Source organism: Myiozetetes cayanensis, unplaced genomic scaffold (genome assembly GCF_022539395.1).
Source record: "Myiozetetes cayanensis isolate MyiCay16 unplaced genomic scaffold, myiCay2020 scf1, whole genome shotgun sequence".
In the NCBI taxonomy this organism is placed as follows: Eukaryota; Metazoa; Chordata; class Aves; order Passeriformes; family Tyrannidae; genus Myiozetetes; species Myiozetetes cayanensis.
The window spans coordinates 142,740,804-142,759,654 of NW_026086604.1; the positions used below are offsets into that span (position 1 = coordinate 142,740,804).

The 18,851-nt window shown below is 37.3% G+C and overlaps 1 protein-coding gene across 2 annotated transcripts in view; it reads left to right on the forward strand.

Annotated features, from left to right (window-relative positions):
• The window catches only part of LMBR1 (limb development membrane protein 1), a 71,694-nt gene that overhangs the window by 15,119 nt on the left and 37,724 nt on the right, over positions 1 to 18,851 (forward strand). Inside the window, exons 2-5 of one of the 2 annotated variants that reach the window (XM_050322664.1) lie at positions 376 to 448; positions 2,751 to 2,790; positions 5,014 to 5,153; positions 10,224 to 10,327. In XM_050322664.1, coding sequence (XP_050178621.1) covers positions 376 to 448; positions 2,751 to 2,790; positions 5,014 to 5,153; positions 10,224 to 10,327 — 357 coding nt within the window. Of the gene's footprint in view, positions 1 to 375; positions 449 to 2,750; positions 2,791 to 5,013; positions 5,154 to 10,223; positions 10,328 to 18,851 lie in introns of those variants that run through there. The other variant, XM_050322672.1, reaches the window with a different exon arrangement.

Consider the following 18,851-nt stretch of genomic DNA (forward strand, 5'->3'; position numbering starts at 1 on the left):
ACCCTTAGGTTACATGTGAAGGGCATATAAGTCTGATAACTTTTACAACTCAAGTGAATTCAAACTTCAAAAAAAAAACAACCAATCCCCCTCCCCCTCCCCAAAAAATTGCACTGTAAATAAGGCTTTTTTCTTAATTTTAGAGTAAAACTTGCTGGCCATATAATTGCCCAGTACCTGTTACTTCAATCAAACTGTTCTTATGCATTTAGCTTTCTATTAATAAGATATAAAACATAACAGTCTTTAAGTTTATGTAGAATACACTCTTGTTGATCTGAATTCAGTTTTAAATTGTTGAGACTGGATTTTCTGTTTATTAAAATCCAGGCATTTCTTCACAACCTAATAAATGCATTTTTTTTTCTTTTTCAGATCTGTTTTCTCCTGTTTGCTGTTCTCTACATAGTTTCTTACTTCATAATCACAAGATACAAAAGGAAAGCAGGTAAGCACAGAATTTTTAACATATCCAAAAAGTAATTTTGTTTTTCAAGTGAATAGAGGATTATTCTTCTCTCTGAAAAAAGAAAGCAGAAGAACAAGATGTCTGACCCAAAGTGTTTGCCAGGCTGCTGGTCTGTGGCATCCTGGACTGACCTGATTGTCTGTGCTGCTGCCTTGCCCTCTCTCTGCTGCCTTTGTCCCTGAGCCCTGAATTCCCAGATCCTCCCTTGTGCCCACTCTGGCACGTCTCAGGCCCTGCATTGTGCCAGGGATCACTAAACAAGGCAGGGAGAGCACTGAAGTGTCTCAGAAGAGGATCAGTGAGTGCTGATGTGTTCATTCTGTGATTGAGTGGGAGGGCCACAGTCACTGGTTCTATTGTGGCTCTCTGACAGTCTAAATTTTAACTTTTTTGAGAGGGAAGAAAGGGTTTAAGGTCATGTAGACGCTTCTACCTCCTTTGCCTTTAGATCCTGTTGCTCTCCTTTCACATCAGCTTTTCCAGAATCAGTATTTTCAACTGTGTTTTAGCACTAAAATCAAGTTCATGGCTTTAGCTGGTAGAGTAAAATGTGACCAATGATACAGAATTAAAGTGCTGTATTTCTTCTAAAAGTCCTGCTTTGCTCAGGTCCAGTTATTTCAGTGTTTTTAACCTGTTCCTTATGACTTCACCACTGAAGTCTTATTCCTTGAGATACTACTGTAATTTTTCTCCCTTTAGAAACACTGTCTGTCTGAAACCAGGCTGTAGGAAGCCCCATCATTTTCTTCTATATTTTTTTCTAAAGTCAGTAGCATAAAAATCTGTATAAAATGTCAGAATCTTTGACTGTTGGCGGCTTATCTGGGACCTCAGTGCTTGCTAACAGTCAGTCATGCTGTAGGAACATTCTTGTGCCTGATGATCTTGGCACTTTGAGCTTTAATGGAAACCGTTTGTTGAGCTGTAGTGACCTGTGTTATGATAGAGCTGCTTTCATAGGAGTCACATTTTAAAAAGTAAACACTTCATGAAATTTAATACCTTAAAAAAAAAAAAGGTGCATCTCTTTAAACATAGGAAGTAATACTGATATTATCCTCTGATCCTAATATGTAGTTTGGATACTACAAAGCTGCTACCATGTGGAGATACAGAAAAACAGGAAGGGGAAACTTGTTTGGCAAATACTGTTGGATGCAAAGATACTTTTACTACCTTTTTCTGGCACTTAGTCTTGGCTAGGAAGAGGAACTGCTCTGCAGCTGTGAGTATTTAGGTAGGCAAACTTTGTAGCTTGATCGGATCTTCCTGATGAGACATTTTTGAAGAGTTAACACGGCTGGAACTCTTTGAGGACAAATTGTTCACTGTTTATCCAACAAGCTCTTTAGCCAAAGTGATTCATAAGAGACCTTGAGTTAGTCTCTCAAAATACCATGAGCTTCCCATCAACAAAACCCAACAACCCCACGTACTTTTACAGAAGAATTTCAAAATAGCATTATGTCAGTGATTACATGTTTATTTCAAGTGTGTGCATGACTCTTAAGTACATAAAACACCTGACTTTAAAAATGCTTACATTTGTGTAAGCTGATATAGAGGAGAGTGTAAAGAATAAATGAAGGATGTGTTAGTGATTGATCTCTGAGTTAGATGTTGATATTATTTCAAATAGCTGTAGTATTAAGTGAGGAATAAATAAACAAAAATTGTCTAAAATGTGAAGTACCAGAAGGGAAGTCATGATACCTTAAATCCAAAACAAATAACAAGAATAACAGACCCTGTCCTTGTTGTCACAAACTCCCAGGAGCTGGGAACTGCATAGTCATCCCTTCTGCTCTGGGTATGCTTTCTTGTTTTAAGAAGACATTAATAGTGAAAATGAAACATCAATTTAGGGATTTCCAGTAGTAGTTAGCCTGGACCCTAAGACTTTCCTATAGCTTGCCTGCTCTCCCTGTTTTCAGAGGTGCCCAGAGGGACAGTTCCTAGTAGCAGCCATGGGAGTAGTAGTCTGAAAGTGTGTTTGCCACAGAGCCCTCTGGAAGGTGCTTCCAAGAAGTTTTGATTGTTTAGGTAAAGTGAAATAACTTTGTTGTTACACTGATTGAAGAGAATTCAACTGGGGTGGGGGGGGGAAGGCAAGAGTATTCATTTTTGTAAGGAACCTTCTTAAAATATTGATGCTAACAAATTGTATCAGTACATCTAAATTTTAATTGCAAATTAAAATTATTCCTATGTGTATACATTTTAGCCTGAGGCAAGACATGTAAGTATTGAATATAACCTGCTGTAATTTAATTTTCAGATGAGCAAGAGGATGAAGATGCCATTGTTAACAGAATATCGTATGTATAGCTCTTCTTTGCAGAACTTTTTTTCCTGAATATATTGTGATAGGAATCTTTTGTGCTTCCAGATAAATAACAGCCCTGGTATGCCAGAATATTGTGTGAGGATCTGATGCAAGAGGTAGAAACTCAATGTAAGACCTGCACCTAAGTTTAGGTCTCTAAAGTGTAGGTCTTTAGGTGGGAGGTGTTTTAAGTTCCCCCTACAGTCGATGGAAGCCCTGTCAAGGGAGGCAGTGGATCCTGGGAAGACAGTTAGTTCTCTCTGAAGTAGACATCTGTATCTGATCATTGTAAAAAAGCTTAGAAAAGAATAACAAGTGGAAGACAAACCCTTGCCAGACCTGCTGGTTTGCCAGCAGCTCTCTCCTCATCCTGTTCCTTTGTGAAGCTGGATATTAATATCTCCTATTTTAATATGCCTCGGGGTTTACAGAACGTCCGTGAGCTGTTGCTGCCCCCTCAATTACATGATTTGCTGAACTATGTGAACCTGCTGCTTGCTTATGACAGTGTTCTGAGCTCTTCCCTGGTGCTACTGTGATCCTCCTGGAAGGAGAACTCTTTGGGTACTTCACTGATTTGTCTTGTACCCTGGGAAGGTGCCGAGTACGTTGCAAGCTGTTCACTCTTAGGTGTGCAGTGGTGGCAAGCGTGAAAGGTGCACAGAGAGATTTACATCTCCCAGTAGTGTCTGATACTGATACTTTTTATGAATTCAAACCACTTATTTGCCACAAGGTCTACTTCAGATCTAGAGAACAATACATATTTATAAATGCCATGAAGCTCTTCCCTCTCAAGTACAGGAGCATCTCTCCCGTGCTTTTAAGACTACAGTGATGGCTCTTCTAGATTGAATTATTTTTATAGCACCTGTAGTCCACCTGTGGTTCTGCCTTTTTCAGTATTCAAAGGGTAGAATTTGTCATGTTAACTGTTATCCCCCTGCATTTGTTTTCTAATTTAGCTTTAAAATACAACAAACATACACTTTGCTTGCATGAAGAACAATTTGAGACAAGATTAGCGCTTCCATCAGAGTAATAGCATTTTGTTAAAAATGTTGCTATAAATATAAAGTGCTGTTTTTTCTTTCAGCTTTCTTGGTCCTTAAGAGTGTACATGTTGTTTTTCAAAAAGCAGTAACTCTCAAGCATCTATACACAGAGTTTTCTTCACATGGCAAATTGTCAGGACTTAAGAGGGGTGTGTATGTAGAGAAAGCAAAGCCAAACTGCTGTGGCACCTTTCTGTAGTGTGTTAGGTTCCACAATTCTGGCTTAGAATAACATCCTTAAATGAATGAAAAGAAAAAAGTCTCAGAAACCAACAACAACAGCATAAAAATATATATATAAAAATAAAATTAGTCACTCAGAGTTTCTTCTCTAGGTTAAATATTGTCTGAGTGAAAAATGGACTGTAGACTGTTAAGGAAAAGTAAGATTTCTGTAAGCAAGTTACTGATGCTCCTGTTGTAGTGATGATCTATTTAAGGCTGTACTTTGTCATGCTATTTTTAGAATTATTTCTAATTTTATTGTAGCATTGTATTTGTTCTGTAAGAATTTTTTTTTTTTTTTTTAAGAACACAGTTCTTTTTAATGCCACAAGATGGCATTTGCTCTAAGTTGTGTTCGGGATCTATAAAGAATAAGCTGAAATATTTGAAATAATTCTGACAATTTTTGGGTATTGACTTAAAAGCTATGAGATGATAACTACCTTGTGAAAGAAAAGCATTTTTTAAAAAATTTGGTGTTAAAATATTTGTTTATGTATAATTGGACTCTTTAGACATTAGAAAGCTACTCTGCTTTTAAAAATTGTACAAAGAATATAGAATTTGATTTTTTTTTTGCATATGTGTGAATGTGGGAAATGAACACCAAAAGAGGAGACTTATGAAAAGATATTTCATGAACTCCAATAATTTAACCTTTGTATCACATTGGAATTGAATGCATGCAAGTCCCAAGAGAATAATTATGGTAGTTGGTAAAAACTAATTCTTTTACTGGATTCTCTATTAAACTGTTTGGTAACTTAAATTTGATTTTTGGAAGTGAAATGTTGTGGAAATCCCAGTTTTTCCTGCCTGTTTACAATGTAAGAATATGTTGTCTTCAGACACTCATTAACAGGTAGGCTAACTACTTTTTTTCCCCTGTTCAGAGCATGTTGGTGGTAACAGTGGTACATTTCTTTAAATTTCAGGCTGTTCTTGAGCACCTTCACTCTAGCAGTTTCAGCTGGTGCAGTCCTGCTTCTACCTTTCTCAATAATCAGCAATGAGATCCTGCTTTCTTTTCCACAAAACTACTATATTCAGTGGTTAAATGGCTCACTAATTCATGGTTAGTACTCGACATAATGTAATTAAAGTGGATGTCTTCATTATACTTGCACAGATGTGTTCTTATTTTCAAACTGGTAACTCCATTTTCATTTAATATGCTAATTGAATTGTTAATGTGCTATTGGCTCATTGTTTTTGCTGCTGTGTGATATTTCACAAAATCTGTCTTAACTGTTCTGTTGGTTGTTTTTTTTCAAGAATTAGGCAGACTTGATGGAATTAAACCAAATTCACTGCTTTGAATATTAATGTAAATAAGAGCTACTAGAAGCTAACTTGAAACATGCTATTCAAGCTTCTTCTTTGTGTGTTAATGCAAGATTCATGTTCCTTTCTCTTTAAGATGATACTATTAAATTTATTCTCACAATTAAAACAAATGTTTTAAGGAACTTGCTATGAATATAAATGTATCATGTGGTAAAGACGTGCAGTAAAATAGTAACTGGTAAAAATAAGACATTCTTTGGTAGATTTGGCTGGAGAAAGTAGGTTTACTATGTGAAACTATTTAATATGGAAGAAATATTTTACAAGTTAACTGTGGTGTCCTTTTATCTATCTCTTGTGAAGACATAGTAATTCGGCTTGAGAGAATTTTTCTCTGAAAAAATGTATGCTTTTGCTAAATATCTAGTAATATAGGTAGCAAATGAGTGAATTTCCAGGTCCCTCACTTACAAGGAAGAGTTTTGGGTGTGTTTGTTTGTTTGCTTTTTTCTGAAGTGGAAGGCCAGAAGTGGTGTTTGCAGGACACAAAGGAACAATTATTCACAGTGGGGATGATTGGGCAGTGGAAAAGGTTGTCCAGAGACACTGGGAGATCTTGAAAGTTTTCCAGAGCTGAGCTGGTTAAAGCCCTGAGCAATCTGACTGCACCTGCAGTTTAGTTTTTTTTTTTAAGGCAGATTAGACTATGTGACTTTAGAGGTTCTTTCTAGTTGAGTTATTCTATGATTTGTTTTGTCACACATCCTAGATGATTGTTAATTTGGTATGTGTCCTTCATGGGAGGAAAAAACCCCAGCTAATTCTCATTTTTCACAAGGATTTGACTGCTCAGACCTTTACGTGCTTCACTCCCAAACATAAGGAAAAAATAAAATAAATCGTTCTTTCTGTGTCTGAATTGTCTTTGGGAAAAGGGCAGTAAAATATTTCAGAGACTGAAAATTATATAATAGCCAATTCAGAAATTTTCTCTTTGTCAGAATTGCTACACTACAGCAGGAAACTTGGGTTAACAAGAAAGCTGCTGGAGTAAGTAGCTGTCAAATAAGGCGGCTTTTGAATATTCCGGTGACCATCTTCTGATTTCAATGTGATAATCTTTGAAAAGTACCCCAGTGTAATTTATATTCTGTAAGTCCAACAGCAGTGGCTAGCAAGAAAGTAAATTCAGCATCTTGGTGCTTCCAGGTGTAAGTGTGTATTGCAAAGCTTACGGTAGGGGTAGGTATGACTGTGGTGAGCCTTGTGTGGGTTAATTGGTGTGAAGAGCTCCAGGAGCATCAGGAGGTTTTGGATGTGTGCGGGAACGTTTCCCTGGGGGAAGGGCTCCCTCTTGTGTCGCTCACCGGGTTTGCACACCCGCATTTCCCGGCTCTAAACATTGTTCGTGTCTGGCAGGACCTCGGCAAGGGCAGCGGGAAATCCCTGAGCGAGCTGTGAAGGCTCCTGGTGCCATCACAGGCACTGAAGCCCAGCCGATGTTATGTCTCTGTCCAGCACAGCCTTTGTGTAAGGCTTGTGCGCTGCAAGTGTTAACAAATGGAAAAAATTGTGTTGCTTGGAAACACTTCACTTCTTCTTGATTTATCAATTACAGCTATAATCTGAGGTACTTGAACCTGACACGAAGAGGTGTTATACTTCAGATTGTTGTGTTATTTGTGGCATAGAGAAAACTAGAAAATATATGTATTCAACCTTATTTCAAACTTTTGAAACAAGGCAGAAAGGCAGAAAAACTTCTGCAGAAGGTGGAAAAGTCTGGGTCCATTATAAACACTCTTACCTAAGTAATACATGCTGACCTAAACCCAGACCTAGTGCTGACAGCTTGTGTTCCCCTGTGCTGCTGTTGGGTACAACCACCAGGTGGGGGTAAAACGTAATGAAACTGCCATGAATAAGCAGGATGAGAAATTGCTCAGGGTCTGATCTGTTTGCCAAAGACTAAGAGATTTTAATTTCTGTGCTTTATTAACATGTTTTATGGGGGACATTCTGAAGTCGCTACAAATGCAAAGGAAAAAAAAATATTCTAATAGAGTACTTGAAGCTTTTCTGTATGTTGATATCTGCAAGTCTCATGCAGATTTATGATGCAGTCAGTGTAATAGGAAATAATTCTTTGTCTGGGTCTATTTTAATTTGATTTCTGAACTATCAAATTAGGATAAGAAATATGGAGGGCTCTGTATGTTCTTTACTTTGAGGAAAGTGCTTATGTCTGTCAGCAGCAGAACATCACTGTCCTTCCCTCTCAACTTCAGGTGCACGTTGTAGCTCTGTAGTTTAATATTCTGTAAATGTGGTTGCTATCAACTGGTAGCATGTAAATTAGTAGATTTTAACTTCTTAAAAATCACCCTGGATATGCACCATTCTTCCCTTCCATAAAATGCTCTACACACTATGCAGCGCCTAAACACTGTTTTGCATTGTAAGATACACGAGTAACAGAGCTCCTGAAATTAGGACAAGCAGGTATTCAGCATTAGGTGACTGAATGCACTGTCTGTCTTCACTTAGAGAAAACTACTGAAATAAGACTCCCACCCCTATCTGGTAGTATTTCTACTCTAACTCTGGTGTCTTCCTTGTTAGGGAGGGAAAAAAAAAAGCAGACTGCCTGAGTTAATGTCCCCTCCTAAGGGCTGTTAATGACATTCTTGCTGATGTTGCTATGCCTGAATGTTTCTTGAATGGTAACAGGAGCTTCCTGGCTAAGCAAATTCAAAAGGAAAAATCCCCTTCTTTGTTAGCTGGAGTTTAGCCACCTTTAGGCAGTCTGTTTTCTTTAGCAATCCAGTGTTATATTTCACGCATCTTCTGGATTTTTCTCGGGTTTTTTTCTGTGTTGTGTTTAGCTAAGTTTGGTTCCCGGTGTCCGGGTGCTGTCAATTGCTGAAGTAGTAGTTCCTTTGGTCCCCTGCCTCCCTCTTCCCCCCTCGTTTTTATTTCTCCTTCAAATTTAAGTAATGTCATTTAAGGAGAAAGGAAGTAAATGGTGAAAGCATTTTTTAAGAGGATGTAGGTGAAGATCACTGCTAACTATTTTACATTTGAACTACGTACAAAAATTCTTTCAATAATAAATTCCCCTCACACCCAGTAAATGTCTCTTTCCTTCCCGACTTTTTCCAAAATGAACAGTTTCAAAGAAGAAAAGGAAAAAGAAAAACACTACATGGGAAGAAAGGAAATAAACAAAGCTGTTAGTTCAAATTTTCTTATCAAGGGGGATATTCTTCTTTCAGGGATATTCAGGTGATATAACACAGTCCCTCAGAATTGTGGAAATGTGTGCTTTGGGCAAGGTGGGGGACTAAGCCTGTTTTTCTCTACAAAGTAAAAGCTGTTTTTTTCAGGATGCAGTACATGTGACAGTAGTTAGACCTCTTAGCTACTAAATTGCAGGTAAGTTTCTGCTTTTATAAAGAAGAAACACCACATCCTATACAACTTCTGATAGGATGAGTGATGATGGGTTCATGTTTAGGCACCAGAAACGGGCTGTTCAGAAAGTGTTCAGCTTAGAAAATCTTAACAGCGCAGATAAAATCAGTTATCACTTCAGGCTGTTTACTGAACCTATTCCTTTCCTGCAGATGTCACATGTGTCTTACAGATGTCCTAGTTGTAATCAATTGTTGATTTTTCCCGTAGAGGACGGAATGGTTAAGGTTGGAAGGAGCTCTGGAAATAACCTGCTCTAAGCAGGGTCAGTCAGAGGAGGCTGCTCAAGGCACTGCCCGTTTGGGTTTGAATATGTTGAAGGGTGGAGATTACAAAACCTGTGGGCAACGTGTTGCAGTGTTTGAGTACACTCACAGTGGAAAACATTTGGGATTTTTAGTTTTTGTTTTATTTCTTTCCTCTTATGACTAAGTAGATTTTCCAGTTTTTCAATTCATGCTCATTGCATCATTCTACCACTGTGAAGATCCGACTCTGTTTTCCTTTCCTCCTCCCTCATCAGATATTTTTATATATCAATAAAATCTCCCTTAGTCTGCTCTTCTCTGCTCTCTGTCCATTTGTCCAGCCTGTTGAGGTTCATCAGAGTGGCAGGGGAGGAGACTGCTCTTCCCCTTCTTCTCTCTTGAGCAGGCTTATTGGGGATGTGGCCTCTGCTATCACCCAGGTCTCTGATGAAGGTGTTAAACCCACCATGAACTCCCTGGGGTTTGTATAGCACTGGTGACTGGCTTCCAGCCTGACTTTGTCCTGCTGGTCACAACCCTGGGAGCCCAGAAGGTGAGCCAATATTCAGAGTCCACTTACCTCGACCATACTTCTTTAATTGGACTGGGAGGAGATTTATAAGAGATGATTGAAAGCCTTACTAAAGTTGAGGTAAACATCTACTGCTCTCCTCTTGCCTGTTCCCATGGTATCTTCTGATTTGGAGGTGACAATGCATTTGTGTATTGCTCATGTTAAAATCCATGGGTTGTCGAAGTTTCTCTTGGAAAAAATATGGGAGAGAGTGATTACACAAAACTGATTTTTGTGAGATTCATTGATAGTAGTAAAATACTTTTGTCCTGAAAACTTTGAAGACAGTTCTTAAAGAGCCTTCAATGATTTTGTGGAAGTAGTCTGTGGCTTCAGACATTTGCTGCTGTGTAAGTTGGTATCCAGTTTTTGTTGGAAGATCATTACACAGAGAAATGGATGTTTTTCAGCAATGACCTGCCAATAACTGTATCCATAAAATGTGGCTTCTGTTAGCACTTGTATGTATACTACATGGTTATATATAAGGGAGGAAAACGTAGAATCTTTAAGTTTTAAAGCTTAGAAATGTGTAATGTAAACTTTTTTTTGTTTGTTGCAGGTTTGTGGAATCTTGCTTCTCTTTTTTCAAATCTATGTTTATTTGTGTTGATGCCCTTTGCGTTTTTCTTCCTGGAATCAGAAGGATTTGCTGGCTTAAAAAAGGTAGGAAAACACTGTTAAGTATGGAGTAATTGCAGTATATATTTCCTTTTCAGCCCTTGTTTCTGATGAAAGTGAAATTTTAAATTTGGGAGGATTTGGCACTGGGATGTGTGTGCTTATGTGAAGATGCTGGACAGTCTTGCACAAGCCATGTATATTGGGGGAAAATGGTCTCCTTAAAAGCTACCTGTACTGAGATCAAGAAAATGACTTAACTCTTTGGGTTTTTGTTGTGTGTTTTTTTTGTCTTTTTTTGTTGTTGTTGTTTGTTTTGGTTTTTTGTTTGTTTGTTTAAAATCTTGATTAAATAATTTCTTTTATTTTTTGGAAGATGAGTGGTTTTTTGGGGGATAGTAAAAGGAGAGAAGGTTCAATAAGTACACTAGAAATAACATAGCAAGGAAAAGAAGCACAGGTTTCTTGCTAATGGGAAGGGTGATTAAATAACAGATGGCCCTGTGAAAACAAGCTTGATTTGTGAATTTTAAAATTACAAACGTCCCAAAGAAGATTCAAATATAGTCAGTATTTACAATAATATGTTGAAAAAAACTGTCTTAAATGGGTAAAGAATACCCTAAAATATTCAACTTAGTTGAATATACTTAAGTTAAGAGGGCCAAGTTTTTCAGTGAGGCATGGAACTTGGCAATTTTTGAACAATAGAATGATAACGATTGTGTTAATATGTGAACTAAAGAATTACAGTGAAAAATTACTGTAATGGGAGGCACATCAAAATGAATTTGAAATCATAAATATCAAATAGATTAAACTGGAATGACTGTCTGGGGACCAATTGTAGCACGTTTCCATTAATCTTTATCATCCAAATGATTACACTTTGTTTTTAATGATACTACACTGGAGGGAATTCTGCTCCCTTTGGATGACTGTTCTCAGAAAGCAAAGGGTCTTGGAAAGTGATCTGAAGTCTGGAAAATGAATTAAAGATGGATATGAAAGACTGTGAATCATCGATGGATGGCATATAATGTAAAGGCATAATTGTGTTGGGAAGGAAAATGTAATTTCTGGTTGCATTGACAGAAATGGGCATGGAGGCAGTGATGTTGCCATTTTTACTCTTGGTGGAATTAGGGGAAACTCAACTGAAGTGCTGCATTCAAGCTGGGATTTTAGGGCTCACTTAAGAGAGAAAACAGAGGACAAAAAAAAAATCCTTCATGCAGTAGTTTCTAAGTAAAATTTTAAGTGTAGAGAACAGTGTGGAGAAGCAAAAACTGTATTCCACAGCTGAAGGTAATGGGAGATATTACTTAGACTGAACAATACAGCTGTGCCAGAAAACTCCACCCTGGCCGGGCCCTGCTGGTGTGTGGATGTTGTGTGGTGTTGCCTGTGCCGAGTTGATGCTGCTCCATCTTTGCCATGTATTGCCCAAACTGCAGATGGGTACCCAGGGCCCTTCAACTGTGAGTTTGGATGAACTTGCACTTTACATGAAACTTTGATAGTAACACTGTTACTAGCTATCAATAAATCCCATTCAAGATAAATAAGATGACCATTTCATGTTTAAGCTTGGAAGCATCTGTAACTGCAGATGAGGTAAAACCATAATCTTCTTCAGATGTCAGGAAAAAGGTGATTGTTGCTGCTTTAGAGTAGTTTGGCTTTTTCATGGGGTAGATGAGATCAGATTTTAGTATTAAAACCCACCTATTGAAAGGGCAGCAAACTCAATTTTGGAATTTTTTTTTTTTACTTCTTGATGTTTTTGGAACATCTCAGATGCCAAATGTGATTCCTGGTATAAGTGCTCAGGGCCTATATCCAATGTCCATTCTACTTGACTGCTCTATTTAAAAGTATCCAAAATGGATGCAGATATACCTAAGGCCAGTGGTGAAGATGTAGAAATTGTGGTCTATTTTAATATGAACATACCTTGCCTTTGATCACTTTTTGTTGGAAAATAAATGGCAGATGTCACTTGTGGACTAAGTTGGTAGCTAAAATTGAATGTAGTGTCCTGTTCAGATGCTGATGCAGATAAACAATTTTACTTGCAATAATTACTATGTATATTTTAAAATATTACATCACATAATTGGGTACTTAGAATCTGGGAAAATTTATGATTAATCAAGCTCAGGATTACATGTAGGTTTTTCAGTTCTAGAATCTGTAAAGGATTTTTTTACTTCCTGTAGATTTTTGTTATATTTTTACCTCTTTTCAGAGAATATTTTGAGACCATGATTACATTGTAGAATTCTGCTACTTTAACAAATTATTTTATGTAAATTTAGAAAAAGTGTTGTATTTTGTCATCCATCACATCAAACTAGTGGATCAGAGAGTTAAAACATTATTCAGATACTATTACTGTTCACTGGAAAAATCAGATTTCAGTGGTCTCAATTTTAAAGAACATTTCATGCATTTGGCAAAACTTGCAGCATTAAGAGAAGAGCGAGCTACTGGAAATGTGAAGACATTCAGTAAAGAGGTTTGGCATGGATATGTAATCTTTAATCTTTCAGTTGGGAGTTGTAAAAGCAGTTGATTCTGGATACCCAACTCAGCTCAAAATTTGGGTAAAACGACTGCTGCAATGGAAGCTTTTATGCAAATCATCTTGAATTTATTATTGAATTACCTTCATTATAATGACTAGATAGGTCATTTGAGATTTAGGTGTGCACAGTGGAGATGTCTGTTTGAACGTGTTCATGTATGAGTTACTTGTTGGATTTTGATAAAATGAATAATTTCTGAAAATGAATAATTAAAAGAGGTTCATTTCTGAAATGGAACAGATTTTTTTACTTTTTAATGGATGTCTTTGTTCAGATCAAATAGCAAAGGTAATTTTCGTTATTATCACATACGGACCTAACCCCCAAAGTTTTTAGCCATCTGTTTGAGTGTTTATCATAGACTGTGCTATAAAAGCTGATTTTATGCACTGATTGTAATGTGACTTTTTTGCAAGCCATGATATTTCAAGTAGCTCACAGGTTGCTGTTAAAGCTTTGTATAACTTTTCTTTCCATGTTCCTGTATGGTAGCCTCGCTCCCTTAACTGTTTGAATTTCCTGAATCAGAATGGGTTTGATTAACCATCTTCCAATTTACTATGGCTTTTTTTCTTGGCTGCTAGTATACTTTCTAAATGGCACATGGCCCCCCTTATAGACTCACTTGGATTCCCCAGGGCAACAGTTTAAAACAACCAAGGACTTGCATATTGTGCAGAGGAGAGAAATTCGGAAATTAGACACTCGCCATGGACGGATGCAGTGCTGTACTGAAATTCAGACTGATTCCTTGCCTAGTTTTTAATAAAAAACCCACTGTGTTTGTTCAAAAAAAGGGCATTTGGGCCTAGGGGGATTGACTGTGCCCTTTTAAAGAGCCTAAGTGCTGCTTTTGCTCTAGTTCATATCCGTTTAATGGCAGTTGCAGATTTCTGATATCAGGACAATAATTATAAAAGCAGTATTGGGAGGTGAATGATATACACACATGTATGTGCATGTATGTGTGTATGCCGTGTGTGTATTTATGGACACGTGTATTTTTGTGCACATATGTGAATTTAGTCTTTCAAAACTACTGAAGTAATTAAAGGTCACAGTGATACATTAGACCTTAGCCAGTGTATTAACTGAGCTGTTGGAATACCTGATGTAACTTTGATCTCCTGCATCAGTATTAAAAACTGTTTTGTATCTTTCTATGTTCTCCTTGTCCTCTTTTGTAGAGCCTGTGCATAAAATTATGTTTCTTGTTTAGATAATCTTTCAGTTCTTTGTCACTGATGCACTCAGATTCTGTAGTAGTTATGAAGCAAAGATGTCAGCTGTGTTTCTTTGTGTCAGAATTAACCTTATTCTTTATCATTCCCTCCAAAAGAGAAAAATTGTGGTATTTGCAGCTGAGCATCTGTAGGTCACAGTGCTGATGTTTCCATGAGTGATAACAGACTGCACAGAAAATTACATGTATGCTGCTGTGAGCAGCAGGCAACCACTTTTGAGGAGATAATTGCTATACCTTTTCTTGACCTTTAAAATATGCTTTCTCTTGATGTAACTTCAGCAGAAATTTGTATTTATTTGAAGTTGACAAAGGTAAAGATGTTTAGGACTAATTTCCTTGTAAGAAAATACAAATAGTGCAATTTAGCACTGTGACAAACTGGAATAACTGGGTGTTGCATAATCACAAGTGTAGAGTTCTAAAAAGTCCTTATGAAGTATTTTACCTTAATACTGATCTTTGAACTTGAAGTCATAGCATAAAGTTTAACGTGAGCGACAGCAACATCCTGACCAATTATCCAAATTATCCAGACATCCCAAAATGTTCAGAACACAACACACAAAGTCTGTGGATTAAGAGGTTAACTCCTGGAACATCAAAAGAAGTGCATGATAATAAAAACAAATAGTACAAAAATTTGAGGTAACTTCCTTGCTTAATTAATTAGGTAGACCAGGTGGAAGCGAAGAGGCCAGAGCTGGTGCTCAGAATGTCTATAAAGCTGAGCAACATGACAGCACAATGGAGGAGGAACAAAGATTTTTTTAATATACTTCTATCCTGTGTCACAGTTTGAAATTGTCCTGGTTTATGTCCCTTTTGGCAAACTTACATAAAAGTGACCCTGTACTGTATTTTATGACCAGATGACTTTTTTTCCCAGTGGCTAATTTGTATCAGACCCCCATCTTAAAGAGACACAGAAATGAGTAGGAAGTCCAAGCCGGTTTGTCTCAATGAGCTTTCATTGCATGCTTTCATTATTTTTGCTCGTTTTTGCCACTGATCATCCATAAATTGTTGGAAATGAGTGATTAAGGAAGTGCTGCTTAGTGTTAGCGGCACATGCACATTCTTGGTATGTTTTTTGTGGGTGAGAGGAAATCGCGTACTGCACAAACAAAAAGGAAAACTCCTGCTGGGAACCTTTCAAGGAAATTTAACTTGCGTAATGTTTTGATCTTGGTGTTTATTACAGAAAATAAGAGTAATATTTCACCAGCTATTGTTATGTGTCAACTAGTCTCTCCATCTGCTTGCCTTTCCTTGATAGCTCTTCCCAAATCCTCACTGAGTTTATTTTAATAAAAGCACCACTTAAAAATGTAGCAGTTTATTCATACGCTGAAGGCAGGTGAGCTGGGCCAGTGTTCAGAACATTTATTGTGTAGTGCTTGCTACTGTATAAAGATTTGGCTGTGATGGCTGCAAAGTCCTGTCTGAGTTAGCAGCTGCAGCTCAGCCCATGCAAGTAAAACGTGGAGTGTAGGTTCCTTTCCAAATGGTGAAATGCAGTGGTTTCTTCACTTAAGAGACAGATTTCTTCCCTTCACCTCTTTCATTGGAGCATGGCTTTTAAAAATAAGTTTTACAAGTAAGATTACTTATTTAGGGAGAGGGTGAAAGATTGAAGCTTTGCAGAAATACCATTATTAACATTTTTTGAAGCTGCTTTTATTCTGTAAAAGTAAGTTATTTTTAGTTTGCTGAGCAACCCTGGTGTGTACATCTTCCATCTCCTCAGTAGTTGATTTGATCCACTCTATCCATAGCAATGACTTTTCTTAGTCATGTCACTACGAAATAAGACTGAACTAAGCTTAAGTGTCTGATGTATTATGTTGCAATGCATTGTATTTTCAAACTCTTAAGTAACTAAACACATTAATAAGTACAGTGAACATTAAACCTGCTGAATTTTTTTCTTAGTGTTTATGGAAATTCTAATTTCTGTATTTTTCCAGCAGTTTTGCTATTTGTGCCAGTACAACTCTGGTAGAACTGTAGGTGTAGAACACAGTAAAATACATTTTCAGTATGTGATGAAGCCAATGTAGGAAGTATATTTAAAGGTAATTTTGAAGTATTTACTTTTAAAACCTTTTTTGCTTATTTCAAGCAGTTTTCCATGGAAAGAAAGCGTTCCTTTATGGCAAAATACTGGCAAATAAGTGGTCTGGAATTCCTTTCCAATATGACATTATCTCTAATTAAAATCAGTCCGTTTTTAAAATTTGCCTTGATTTTTCTGGAAAAGAGATTTGGAGAGGGCAGTGATCTTGAACCCTGTTTGCAAGCAGCATTTGACTGTGCTTTATGCCTGTGTGTCCCTCTGGCTGCAATACCCACGGGCCACTGTGTGTAATGACTCTCCAAACAGTCTTGAGTTGCCCTGTTAACAGTGGATGTTTATTTGCCATTTAAGCTCATATTTATTTGTCCATAAAATCATTCAGCATGAACTGCGACTTTAGTGCTCTGATCTCTATGAAATGTTTATTACTATGTAACTGAATTATTATACATTATATTACAAGCCATTTACCCTTTCCATTAGTGATACCAGAGACAAAAGCTGTTTAATCAGTCACATCAAAGGCAGCTGTTTGGGTTTGTATTTTTGACATAAGTTGACATCTCAAGTTCAGATATGAAATCCAGTTTTTAAACTGGAATCCTTTAAAATGACGCCACTTAAAATTTATTAGAGTTTGTTGTTGTTTAGAAGCATATCCTGATTATTCTGGGATTCTGATTTGGCAAGCACCTTGATCAGGGTTTTTCCCTCTCCCTATTAAAATAGAAGCACACTTAGCTGACATTTGCACAAACCCATAACATAATTTGTAAGATGTAAGGTGCAGAGTTAAGGACTGTATTTAATGGTAAATCTTGCATTAAGGATGGTCCATATCCTGAACTTTCATGTGCTTCCTGCTTCCACTGAAGTCTCAGAAATGCTGTGTACATGGCTAAATCTAGAATGGGTAATTTGTGATGTAGAGGACAGGCCCATCTAATATTAAATTTGAGAATACCCTATAAAATGGCAGGAAAGGGAAGATGAGAAGGTTTACTGTACTTGTTAGCATGTCACATTGATAAGTGTCTATACTAAACTCTGAAAACATGTTAAAATTATAACTACACTACCAGGTTCTTCATTTGCAGTTCTGCAGAGGAAAAACAAATTCTTCTCTTACAGGTATATATATCAGCAAATTCGTCTTAAAAGCGTTTTGTGAGTGTATGGCCTGCTTTTGCAAACCTGTGACAGGAGTATGTAGCTGTGCTGTAGATTCGTGTGAGATGAAAATACCTTAACCTGTAAAAGTGTTGCAGTGAAGTCTGTTTCCTGTCCTTTCATAAAAAGTGTAAGACAGAGTTGCATTACAGACGGTAAGAACGTGAAAATTACTACAGGTAGGTCAAAAAAGGTTGGAAATGCTGGTTGTATTAATTTTTGTATTTCCAAGCCTCGACTTCAGTATGCATAAGGTTTTTTTTATCTAACTGCCTGTGTTTAGACATTTAGGATCCAAGATTGTTCAGGACAGGTAAATAACATGCACGTATTCATCAGCTTAAGGCCACACCATTTGTCAATGAGAGTGAAATAAAAACAAATTCAAAAATCAGTGGCCAGGAGAGAAAAACTTTTCTGATGAGGAATAATGGCTTACTAGGAACTTGTTCTTGTAAGTATATAAAATATTTTATAAGGTTTTATAAGATTTCTTGCTTAAGTCAGGGACATTAAATGGAAAAATCTGTCTTTTTTATTTTAACATAAGGAGATCTGTGGTTTGTTGAATATATGTAACAGTTCTGTACCTGGGGACAGCTGAGGGGGAAATAAGTGGATGCTGGTTGTTGCACACATTGGATCAAGATGTGATGAGATGTGATCTGTGCTCCGTTTCATTGAAGTAGTTAAATGTCAGTAGGTTGCTTCCATAAATTAGAATGTACTTCATTTAAAGAGGCCTCAGCGTTAGTTACAAAAAGAATAGGCTACCAGGAGATAAGCTAATGGTAGAGTTTATTTGGGATAGCTTTTCTGCACTGCCTGCCTCCCTGCCATGTCGTTAGCTGAGCGTTGCCTCAACCTTTCTGCTGCAGTGTGTGGGGTTTAGGTTATAATCACTTTTTGACCAGCTCTGTAATGCTGGTTGAGTTAGAAAATCACGTGTGTAGATAGAAAATCAAAATGTGTGAGGTTAGTCTATGTTCTTGCAACATTTTCAAGTATTTGTGCTGTGGAAATCTGTAGGGTAACAAGGTGAACTGAAGATTGTAGTAATATTGGGGTAAAAATACTACTCAAAGAAAACTATGTGTTATTTTGAACTGTGGTTTTCTGACCACGACTTTTCCAGCACACTGTGAGAAACTGCATTAGGTGACGCATTATGAGTAGGTAGAGTTATCTGTAAAACTGCTCAGTTTTGGAAGCTAGCACTGGGGCATTAGTTATTCCACCTCATCTGAGCCAGGAGTGAGATGCATTGCTGAACTTTTGTGCCTTCTCCACTCCCACATCGTCCTGAACTTGCACGTTCGTGCTGGATGTACCAGGTTTATGCTTTGTAGAATTTCCACAGTTCTTTGCTGAAAGCCTGAATGTGTAACTGGAAGCCTGCAAGTGGAGTGAGATGGGAATAATTTTCTCTGCTGCTCTCTTAGTGAATAAATTGAGTGGGTTTTTTTGGTTTGTAGTGTTTTATTT